General features: G+C 42.5%; 1 protein-coding gene across 1 annotated transcript in view; it reads left to right on the top strand.

Moving 5' to 3' along the window:
- Positions 1 to 2,630: 2,630 nt before the first annotated feature.
- Positions 2,631 to 12,165, top strand: part of CA13 (carbonic anhydrase 13) — a gene marked incomplete at both ends in the record, with an annotated part of 34,070 nt that continues 24,535 nt past the window's right edge. The window contains 3 exons of the mRNA XM_080695243.1: positions 2,631 to 2,667; positions 6,002 to 6,199; positions 10,354 to 10,472. Coding sequence (XP_080551369.1) covers positions 2,631 to 2,667; positions 6,002 to 6,199; positions 10,354 to 10,472 — 354 coding nt within the window. The remainder of the gene's footprint in view (positions 2,668 to 6,001; positions 6,200 to 10,353; positions 10,473 to 12,165) is intronic.

The following is a 12,165-nucleotide window of genomic DNA, read 5'->3' as shown; positions in this document are numbered from 1 at the left end:
ATGTCCTTTGCAACTTAGTGAGACCCTGTTTCAAAAATTAAAAAAAGCTATAATATAAGGCTGGTTGTGTAGCTCGGAGGTGCAGTGCCCCCAAGTTCCATCCTCAGTACTGGAAAAAAAAAAAAACCCGTGATGAACATCCTTGTACATACAACTTTGACAGACTCTCTTAGCATTTTCTTGGGAAGCATGATTAGGAATAGGATTAACAGTTATAGACATTTTAAAAAAAATTTTGTGGTACTTGCTATTTTTCCTAAGTTTTGAATGAAAATACCTCCAACAGCTTTCCTAGATTTCAAACCTCCAACTTGCTTCCATAATGAGGTGAGCCAATTTCCTAAAATTGTTTTCTTTCTTTTTTCTTTCTTTCTTTCTTTCTTTCTTTCTTTCTTTCTTTCTTTCTTGCTTTCTTGCTTTCTTGCTTTCTTGCTTTCTTGCTTTCTTGCTTTCTTGCTTTCTTGCTTTCTTGCTTTCTTTCTATCAATCTGCCATCTAATTTCTCTGGAGAACCCTAATAAAATTGTACAATGGAATAAAGAAGGAAGAACCTGGGAAGCATATGAGAGATGTATGTTCAGAGAGATTTCCCATGTGTAGAGAAAACCATTTAGAACATGTTAACATGTGGATGGCAGTGATGAGGACTAGGGATGCAGCTGGCAGTACAGGCTATGTGAGGAGTGACCGCATGCTTGGTAGGAATGGGAGTTTCTCTGGATGTGTAGGGCTGGCATGGCCAGCCTTCAATGATGGGATGGTAGGATCCAGATGGGAGGTTTCTTGGAGTGAGGGCAAATCTGGCCTTTCTTGAGGTGAGATGGGGTTAAGGGCATTGCTTTTGATAGAGTTCCCTGTCCTTTCCTACAGGACAGAAAGGGATGGATAGGCTCATATGAGTTGATGACAGAATGCCTGCAGCACTCTCAATTCTCCTTGTTGAAATATTTCCAGGAGTTGATAGCAACAGAGTGACCCTGCCTTATTCAATCCGAGTCAAGACAATCTTAACTAAATTTTGACAAATGAATTATTTGGGCTAAATTATCTAGACTTTTCAAATTTGATCCGACACATAAAAATTTCTTTTGACAAGCTTTGCTTTCTTTTTTTCTCATTCATTCTGTACCTACTTTTGTAACATGCTTAAATAAGATATGAAACATTACCAAGTAAGATATGGATATGTTTCTGTTAGAACACTATGTAAGATTTAAACAAATGCAGAATGTAGGGTATTAGTGTGTTTTTATCTGGCAATATAGGACAAAAGGGATGGTTGGCTCTCACTTCTGAAAGCTATAATCTGAGAAGAGACTTGAGAGTGATTCCTTGAAGTTACCCTTTCAGTTTTGTTCTGCGAATCCTCATCTTGGCGTGAAATCTAGGTCACTTGGGCAAGTCTTTTAAGTTTTTTGGGACACAGATTCTTCCTCGGAAAATTGCATTATGCAATTACAAACATTTAATGAGTAGGGCATTTAAGAAATCAAAATTCTGTATAATGTCAACACCATAGAGTCAACACTTGTCAGGATAATGAAAGTCATTTCTATAGTTAGTAAGGCCCAGCTGCACAAATCACAGGATTGATATAAGTCAAGGACACAGCACACAAACTGAGGAGCACCTTGGGCTTGGGACTAGGCAGACTGGGGCTATGTCTTTAACGGCGCAGCTTGGTTCTCTAGGTGACTGGGGAATCTTGTTCCTATTTGGTACAAGTCAGAAAAATAATAGCAATTAAGTTCACGTTTGAGGTTTCTAAAAAGAATACCCAGAAAAAATGTGCATCTCAAAGAAAACCTGTTACTTGTCGTAAAGACAATTTTAACTCAAAATTTGGTATTTCCTTCCTATGTGACTATAGAAGGAACAGATGAATGGGCAATGGAGCCTTCCGGGTAGGGCCGGACCCGGTCCTCTTCGGAAGAACCCTCCTGCCCCTATTAGCTGTGGGGACCAGGGCGGGTTACTTAGCATCTGCTAAGCTTCATTTGCTTGTGTCCTAATTAGAGGGCACGGATAGTATCTTCTCAAGGGGATGCCCAAAGAATCTCATGGAAAAACAAAAAATATACGAGTAACCTTCTTAGCTAAGCTCCTGCCCTCTGCTAAGCCCTTAATAAACAGTAGTTGTTATTTTTAAGCGGTAGCTATTACCATGGTCATTACTGTTTGGTGTGTACTTGTAATCACCACCGCCACCCATCGCCGCCGACCTCTTCCCATTTCCACCAGCATCCCCGCCTCCCAGCCCAGCAGCTCGGGCTGGTAACTCATTTCCAGGCAACTTTCCAGGGTGACTGCCTCCTTCCCAGAAGAAAGGAAATCCCCTCTGGTGAGTGAGTGAGTGAGTGAGTGAGTGAGTGAGTGTGTGTGTGTGTGTGTGTGTGTGTGTGTGTGTGTCGCTCTCTAACCATCTTCTATCCTTGAGTCCAAGCTGAGGCTCGCGCCCAGCGCTCTGCTCCGCTCCGCTCCGCTCCTCCGGCCCGCGCTCGCCACCGCCCCCTGGAGGCCGCCGGCGGGAGCGGCTGGCCCGGCCGGGTCCCTCCTCTGCCCTCCCGCCCGCGCGGTCCTTCCCTCCTCTGGCTGCCCCGCCACATCCTCCCGCCGTCACCCGAGGGACCATGTCGAGGCTCAGCTGGGGATACGGAGAGCACAACGGTGAGCGCCTGCTGCCGATCGAGGGGGGCTCCGCGCGGGACGGCGAGGCGCTGGCCCCGACCCCGGGCTGCTGAGCTCGCACTTGCAGGAAACTTCTGGGTTCCTCTTTAAACCGAGCGGCACTCCCTCTAGGCGCCTGCTCGGGCTTCCTGCAGTGTAGACCCGGGAAGCGCCTCCGGCAGGCAGAGGGGGGTGGGCTGAGCTGGACGCGTGAGCTCGTCTGGGGTCCCCGGATCCCGGATCTCCCTAGGTGGTCCTCCACCTCCACTTGAGAAGCCCGGGACTTTTCTTACTAACCACCACTTACGGACTAAAGGCTCGGAGGTTAGGAGTCAGATGACACCCTTTCAGGAAACAGGACCGGTCCGCGCGCGGTCCTTCATGCTCACGGTTCACTTGGGAGAAACAACTCGTGAACAATCTTTGACACGCTGTTTAAGAAATCTTAATAATTTGCATATTGACGCCGAAGATTAAGTTAGCTCCCTGGCAGCCAAAATACTGAAAGTTTCTTCATCGCTGTTCCTATAGAATATCCCCACAGCAATTTGCACTTGTTTTTACTGGTACTTTGGGCTTTGGTAATAAGGCTTTAGGTTCTTCCTGGAAATGGAGGTATATGTTGGGCTGCTTCCTCAACCTTCCTCTCCTTCCACACTCATCTCTGCAGAGCCTGAGGATCAGCAAAGGAGTTTTGAAATTATAAGACAGCGATAAAAATCTACTTGATGCTTATTGATAATCAGACATGTGCTTTCCTTCTTGTATGCCCTAAATTATCAGAAGGGAAGCATTTTTTCTTGTAAATATGTTACATTGAACTGATTGTTTCAAGTAATGATAATTCATCATAATTACAAAATGGCACTAAGAAAGCCTTCCAGTGGAGGAATGTCAAGATGACTGTAAATAATACAAATAATAATACATTTTGATCTGCATGTACATTATGGAACAGTGCTGTATAGCAAAAGTTTATATAAAGTTGACTTTCACAAAGAGACAAGTTTCATTTCCAATCATAGCTCTTTGAGGTTATGAATATTAACATGTTAGCTCAAAAATGGCAACAGGCAAGATTTAGATTAGATTTTTTTTTGGGGGGGTAGTACTGGGGTTCCTGGAAGCTCTTCTACCTCCGGGCTACACTCCCAGACCTATTTTATACTTTTTTTTTTATTTTTGGAAACAGGGTTTCTTAAGCCAGAACAGCTGGCTTCGAACCTGTGCGATCCTCCCGTCTCCGCCTCCCAAGCGCAGGGATTACAAGCGTGTGCCACCACGCCCGGCTAGATTAGAATTTTAATAGTGAAAACTAGCTGGCTGTGGTGGTGCATGCTTGTAATCCCAGCATTCGGGAGGCTGAGACAAGAGGATTTTGGTGTGGACAGCCTCAACTACTTAGTGACACCCTCAGCAAATTAGTAAGACCCTGTTTCAAAATAAAATATAAAAAATAGGGCAGGGGGTGTAGCTCGGAAGTCGAATGCCCCCGGGTTCCATCCCAGACCAGCAAAAAAAAAAAAAAAAAAAAAAAAAAAAAAGTTAAAGATATAATTTAGGTGGATTTCTTTTAGGAGGAGGCTACAACTGCGTTTTTACATTTTGCTAATTTCTAATTTATGTTTTGGAAAAATTCAGCTCATAAAAATTACTTTCCATCTTGTTCTCTGCAGGAATCAGCATCATTATTAGGAATAGGTTCTAAGTTCCAAAAATGACCTCACTGTGGTTAGGGAGAAGAAGGGTTATTTTAATCAATGGCTATACTTTACTAGGTTAGAAAATATTGGCCCCAATGGTTATACTTTACCAGGTTAGAAAATATTGGCCCCAATAAAACTCATCTCCAGAAAAAAAAAATCCCCTTGGAAAAGGTATTAACAAGGATTCTGTATTTTAGCTAGGAATTGTGGGGCCATTCCCATCTTTCGGATGCAATAGGTTTTTTTTTTTTTTTTTTTTTTTTTTTTTTTTTTGGCACTGGGGATTGAGCCCAAGGAGGATTCTACCTCTGAGCTATACCCCAGCCCTGTTTTTTAATTCTTTTATTTTGAAACAGGGTCTCACTAAGTTGTGGAGGGCCTCACTAAGAGCTGAGATTGGCCGCGAACCACGATCTCAGCGGCCAGGTACTGGAGGTCCTCTCAGCCTCCCACGTACTGGGATTAGGAGCATGCGCTACCACGCTCAGCCGCAGATGCAATAATTTTTTGAAGTTCACACCTTTAAGTAGATTAATGTTGGCAAGACCCTATGGGAAATGTTTCGTACCCTGAAGAGGCAAGTTTTGTTGCTTTTCATTTCATTTCATTTTTTAAAATTTCTATTTAAACATTGTCAAAACCAGTGACTGAGCAGATTAAAGGGTACTGAGACCAGAGATAGTAGTACTGACTTCAGCTTACCTAAGAAGACCTGATTTGGGAACCTGATGCAAACTTTTGACGGTTTGAATAGAGGATCAGGATGACAGTTGTCTCTGTGTTGGAATTCAAATACAGTATTGGCAATTAACTGCTGAGAGACCTCTGGAAGGCGGGTGGAGAGAGAGAAAGAGAGAGAGAGTGGTAGTTTACTTGTAGCCTGAAGTGTCAGCGTTCGTGACATGGTGCGACCATTTTAGTGGGATTTTCCTATGTTAAAGATTTGTGTATGTTCTTGGTATGCCGACTGCACATCACATGTAACTGAGCTGAGGCTTTTGTGATTTCAGAAGATGCCAGTGTGTGGTAAACAAGAAGAAAGGGATTGGGAGACAGGACCTCGAGGACACCCTTTCTTGGCTATTTAGTTTTCTGGGTTCCTTTGGCTCTTTCGACCCTGTACACTCTTGGGCCTTTGTAGAAATCAGAGCATGTTCTTGGATCTGAGACTGAATCCCTTTGTTTTCAAGTATGAATTGTACTGTTGTTTTCAGTTTGGTAAATGGGTACCTTTGGAAAGTGCTTTATAACATTTATACGCTCATAGCTAGGCACATGCCTGTAATCCTGTTACTTGGGGATCTGAAACAGGAGGATTCAGGTTCTAGGCTAGCCTCAGCAATGTACGGAGAGCCTGTTCAAAGATAAAAAGGGCTGGGGTGTAGCTCAACCCTCAGTACCAAAAAAAAAAAAAAAAGTTTTACAAACTCTTTTGTTTATAAGGATTATTTTGGCTCTGAAAAATGACTTTAGGAAAACCAGACATTTTCTTTAACCATAATAAAGTCATTTAATCTTGTTTTAAAAAATGTTAGATGCTAAGATCCTGAGAATGAGGATCTTGGTAACCATTCAGTCTTAGAAACAGTGCTTAACTTAGTCCTTCTCTTTTGCCCTATTTACTTAAGGTCCTATTCATTGGAATGAGTTGTTTCCAATCGCCAATGGTGATCAGCAATCTCCAATAGAGATTAAAACCAAAGAAGTGAAATACGACTCCTCACTCCGACCTCTCAGTATCAAGTATGACCCCAGCTCAGCTAAAATCATCAGCAATAGCGGCCATTCCTTCAATGTTGACTTTGACGACACGGAAGACAAATCAGGTTGGCATATATATTTTTTGGGTGGTGGGTGAAGGATATAAACAATTTTAGGCTCTTATCTTTCATGTTTTGTTTAGACCTGGAATTTACCAAAATGAAACACATTTTGTTTCTTTATGGGAATTGAGATGTCCTATTGATTAAATGATACAGAGGATTGTGTAGAAAAGGTTGTGCTGAATGATACTTTAAAACTGATCATAGCTCTCGATGTCTTCACTCAGCATTTATTACTAAAAAATATGGAAGTTTAGCTAGGCACGTTAGTGCATGCCTGTAATCCCAGTACTTAGGAGAATGAGACAGGAGGACAGCCTTGGCAATCAGCAATTTAGTGAGGGTTTATTAAAAAATAAGAAGGGCTGTGGATGTAGCTCAGAAGTAGAATGCCCCTCACTAACCCGCCCCAATTCTTAATTTATTATTGGAAAGTTTTTAGTCATAAATATTTTAATGATTATTTAAAAAACCCATATTGCTAGTTAGACATGGCTTAATAGGAAAAGGTTTGTTTTTAAATAAAATATATCTTATTTTAATTGTAAGAATAAGATATACTTGCAGTAAATAAACAATACAGAATTGTCTTTTTCCACATTCTTTCCCCACCTAATCTTTCATAATATTTAAATTTGTTGCTGCATATACAGATATGTATATCATATGGTTTTGCATTTTCTTTTTAAGAATAAATTTGGACTAATACTATATAACTCTGTGAAGTTTTTTCCTTGTTGGAAATACAGACATGGACAACTTTCCAAGTTAGAATAAATATATCAAATACATTTATTTACAAAGATGAATTGTAGCCAGTCATGGTGATGCATATCTGTAATCCCAGTACTTGGGAGGCTGAGACAGGAGGATTGCTGGTTTGAGGCCAGCTTCAGCATCTTAGTGAGATCCTTAGCATCTTAACAAGATCCTGTTTAAAAATAAAATGATAATTATAATGATAAATAAAGATCTTTGGGTATAGCTGTGAGGTTAGAATGCCATTCTCATTCAAAATTAACTCTGAATCCTATCAGTCAACAAACCTGGGTCATGAAATCTTCCTCATCGTCTTTGGAGGGTTGGAAGATTTGCTGGGCAGGCTTAGCCTCAGACAACCACCCTTTAAAAGGGGGACAGGTAGATATGAAATTATTTAGGAATAATTCCTACTGGATATAGAGCACTATAGTCTGGTGAAGAAATAGTGATCTGATGAGAAAAGATGAGGCTATTCTTGTCCTGCTACTGGTCTATCTAGACTCGGGATCTCTCCTCTCTGGGAACTTCACCCAACTGGCCTTGCCACTCCTGTGTGGCTCCTGGGGCTTCCTGGGCTCGTCCAACCACAGAACTTTTCCACACCATGTGACCACTGTCAGGTTGGCTTCTCTGTCTTTCCACGGAGCCAAAGGCTCCCTGTGGGTAATAGGTAATCTGGATTTCTTATGGCATTTAACATTGGTTTCTTAATCTCTATAGATCTCATATGAGTGTATTACTCGCAGTAGACTTAAACAATTCTAATTGAAAGAGTAAATGGGCCATATATGCAAGTGGAACTTTTGAGAATTTTTTTGAGAGATTATTTAATTTTAAGCATAAAATGGAGACAATAGTATTTATTTAGTTATCAGATTGGAAGGTAGGCTGAGTAATTACCACTTGAAAACACGAAATCATTCTTACTAAAATAATCTTTCTAGCCATTATTAATTTTGTACCATAGTTTAGCTGTTTCATCAGAGACCACCTCAAACTCAGTATTCAATAAACCCTGATATTTTGTCTCCCTTTTTTCTTCTCTGTGTTTCTTTGGAAGAGCACTGCTCTGAGTGAACAGTCTTCTACACAATCAGGCATTTGCTAATCACAATCCCAGGTTGGATAGTTAATCGAAACACGCAAATGTGGAGTGTAAATATGTAACATGCAAGGCAATCTTTGTTGCTTAAAAAAAGCAGCTCTGTGTTAATCTGATTTTAAGTCCTGGACTCAGAACAGGCTTTCCAGAGATCAACCATTATTCTTGGATGTCTCCCGCACAGCCTGTGTTTTTGTATCACTTTCTGGCTCCGGAGCCAGCTTGCTTGCATCTTCTCCCAAAGTCAATTCCACCTTGATTATTCAAGCTCTCTAATCTGCTTTTTATCTGTGAAGGAATGATTTTATCAGTCAGCTCAGGTTTTCTTACGCAACAGCAAGGGAAAAAATGAACAATAGAGCTGTTGATTTTTTTCTTCTTTCTTTCTCTTTTTTCTTTTTTTGGTATTGAAGGTGGAACTCAGGGGCATTCTACCTCTGAGCTACACCCCAGCCGTAATTTTTTGTTCTTTATTTTGAAACAGGGTCTCAGTAAGTTGCAGAGAGCCTCACTATGTAGCTGAGGCTGACCACAAACCTGGCAACCCTCCTGTGTCAGCCTCCCAAGTACTGAGATTACAAGTTGCTCCACCACGCCTGGCTTGATTTTTTTTCCCCCCCTTTGGAATGTCATTCCATTCTCAATCAATATAGACTACGTAGACAGACTAAGGAATTTCCCAGGGAAATGTGCACTTCGAATTAACTTTGCAAATCACATCGAAACTGTTGAAAGATAAATCAAACATCTTATTTATTCATTCATCAGGTATTAATTGTGCATTTTTTTCTGTGACAGCTACTCTGCCAGGTGACAGGATTAGCAGGGAATCAGACAGTGATGTGAAGAGCATTGCCCAGTGGGAGAAGAAACAATAAAATTACTCTGTTTTTGATGGAGGAACAGAAAAGTGAGCCCTTAAATCTGATCTAACTGGCTATCTCTTTTTCATTTTTCAGAGTACTTTGAACATACACACCCTTATGTATTGTGTACAAACATGGATCCATATGCTTTTTATGTAAGATGGCTCATTCTTGAGAAATTTTGTGACAGCATGTACACAGCCTCCCTGGAGAGGAGGGTAATTTAAATCAACCTATTGTTGGGACCGCACCTCACCATCTAACAGTTCTACTGGGTGTTGATGGAGGTTTAGTGCTGTGGATGGTGTACTGAGCACACACAGTACTCCCTTTCCTAACACTTGCTTTAAGCATGCCTGGTGAAGATTAGAACAAAACAAATACATGAAACAAATATAGGAAAGCTTTTTAAGACAGGCTTCTATTGTCACAGTTTTAGAGATAATATTTGTGAGGGGAAATTACTAAAATGTGCTTTTCCAGAGTGACAGAAACATAATGGATTTTTTTTAAAAAAAAAAGAGTTAATTTTATCCTGTATTTTCCATTTCCCCAAGAACCTAGAATTTAAGTATAGAGGATGCCATTTTTTGTAATAGTAATAACAATCATAAGATAGTAATACAAGGTAACACAACCACCATGCTGAATGCACCAGGCAAGGGTAAATTCCTGGACTCAATTCTTCATGACAGTGTTGGAGTTTTTACTATTTTCAGTTATTAGATGTGGAAGGTGAAGCTTGGAAGTTAGAGCGTGTGTAAGATCATTTGATTAGTACACAGAGCGTGTGCCTTGGCCTTTTAACTGCTGATGCTGAGCCCTCCTCATCAAGCTGCACTGCTCTACCTAGCTCCAGCTGGATCTTCTTGCATCTCAGATCTGGATTCAAAAAGGCTGGCTTAGTCGGGCGTGGTGGCACATGCTTGTAATCCCAGCATTCGGGAGGCTGAGACAGGAGGATCGGGTTTGCGGCCAGCCTCAGCTACTTAGTGAGGCCCTTTGCAACTCAGTGGGACCCTGTTTCAAAATAAGGAATAAAAAATAGGACTGGAGGTCTCACTTGAAGGTAGAACGCCCCTGGATTCCATTCCCAGTAATGAAAGAAAAAAATATAAAAAAGGCTGGCTTGCCTTTGCCTAATTCAGTCATTTTTCATTTTTCTTATCTTTCAGAATTCCTTATCTCCTCTACTTTCTAACTAGTATGTCTGCTGTGATTTCCTATGTGTCCCATAAAAATTCTGCATCATGTTTTCACTCCACATACACCTCAATTTGTATTCCCATCAGCAAACCGAGTGTCACATTTGTAAAACATTCATTGAGAACTTGAACATCTTTAGTAATTTAGGGAGCTGTGGTGTTGTGTGTGGGATGTGGGAATATTGTTCTCTTGCTAACTATTTAAACTGTGTTGGTGTTTAGTTCTGCATGGGGGTCCTCTCACTGGAAACTACAGGCTGCGACAGTTCCACCTGCACTGGGGGTCCGCGGATGACCATGGCTCTGAGCACATGGTGGACGGGGTGAGGTACGCCGCAGAGGTAAGCCAGCACACACGCCTTGGAGATGTGTGGTTTTCCTAAGTGGTGCAATTGGAGGGACACCGGGGATAATTCTCTTGACCTGAAATATATCCTGAGACAATTAGGCATCTCAGTGTTTGAAATTGCTTTATTTACTCAAAATAAGAGTTTGTTGATAGGACAGCTTCCATTGTAGCCCTTCTAAGCTTTAAACCGACCCTGAGAATTTTCCCATTTTACAAATAAGTAACCTGGAGACTTGCAGAAATTAAGTGACTTACCCAGCTGGGAAGCAGAAAGATGACTTTAAAGCCAGGCCTGTTTGATATTAAATTACAAATTATTTTATATGTTATATTTTTTGCAAGGTCAGTGAGAATCAAGAGAAAGAAATATTTTTTCTTAGGTCCCAATGTGTACCTATTTGATTCAAGCACAAATATATACAAATATGTTAAGCCCACATTATACAGGTGATAGTAAATGGCAAAAATCCTCTTAGAAAAAAATATAGAGGACTGCGCGTAGCACGCCAGACCCCTGGAGAAACCGGGCCCAGTAAGACGCTGGGTTCCGGGCGGGGGTGGCGCGGGGCACGCCAGCTGGGGCCCGGGCCAGAACACGCATAGCACGCCAGACCCCTGGAGAAACCGGGCCCAGTACCCTGGGCCCCGGGCGGGGGTCAGGCGGGGCACGCCAGCCAGGGCCCGGGTCACAAGACTCTGGGCCCCGGGCTGAACTGCGCGTAACACGCCAGACCCCTGGAGAAACCGGACTCAGTACCCTGGGTTCCGGGCAGGGGTTGCGCGGAGCACGCCAGCCGGCGCCCGGGTCGTGGGACCCTGGGCCCCAGGTGGAGTAGTGTGGATCACTCTGGACCCATGGGGAAACTAACCGGGTTACAGTGCTACTGAGTGAGTGCCTGATTCCACTACCTCCTCAAACACATATACTGTCTTCTCTTATTTAAAAAAAAAAAAAAAAGGAACAGAAAAAGAAAAAGAAAAATATCGGAGAGAAGGTAAGAAAGCCGTTATGGATGCCAGGACACTGGAGATGCAGACAAAACTTATCTAAATGCACTGGAACTTATGGAAAAATGCCCCGTGAAGGAGGACTGCTATTTCTCTATATTGTTAAGAATCTTGGACATCACCTGTAAGGAGAGAGTTTAGCGGAGACCAAGGAGAAAGGCGGTGTTGAAAGAGGTCTCCGCGATGGTGGTGGAGACTTGTATTCAGGAGAACCAGAAACCAGATCCTACCAACCTTATTTTTTTTTGGAGAAATTACACCAAATGTCAAATGCTACCATCACGCATGCTTAGGAGCACTGGACAACATTCAGAGTGGAAAAAGAGCCTGGGAAGGATTTGAAATGGTGGAGGCAGTGGCAATGGCAGTGGCCAATATTCGGGGGAGGCAGAGATCTGATACATTACAACTGGAACCTTTGAAATAATAACCACAGAGACAGTGATCGGAACCTGCTGAGGGGTTAGGCGAGAGCCAGGGCCAATGGCCGACATCGGAGCTTACTGTGAGGAAAGGTCACTACTGAGGCCTCCATGGCTGGGATTGGAGCCTGCCGAGGGGTAAGACTGATGCTGGGGCCAGCAAGGCCGGCATCGGAGCCTGCCATGAGGCAAGGCCAGTACTGGGGCCTCCGAGGCCAGGATAAGAGCCTGCCGAGGGGTTAGGCCGGTGCTGGG

This window comes from Muscardinus avellanarius (genome assembly GCF_963383645.1).
Source record: "Muscardinus avellanarius genome assembly, chromosome: 4".
Lineage (NCBI taxonomy): Eukaryota > Metazoa > Chordata > Mammalia > Rodentia > Gliridae > Muscardinus > Muscardinus avellanarius.
The sequence above is the reverse complement of the archived record's forward strand: the minus strand, read 5'-3'. Positions and strand labels throughout refer to the sequence as shown.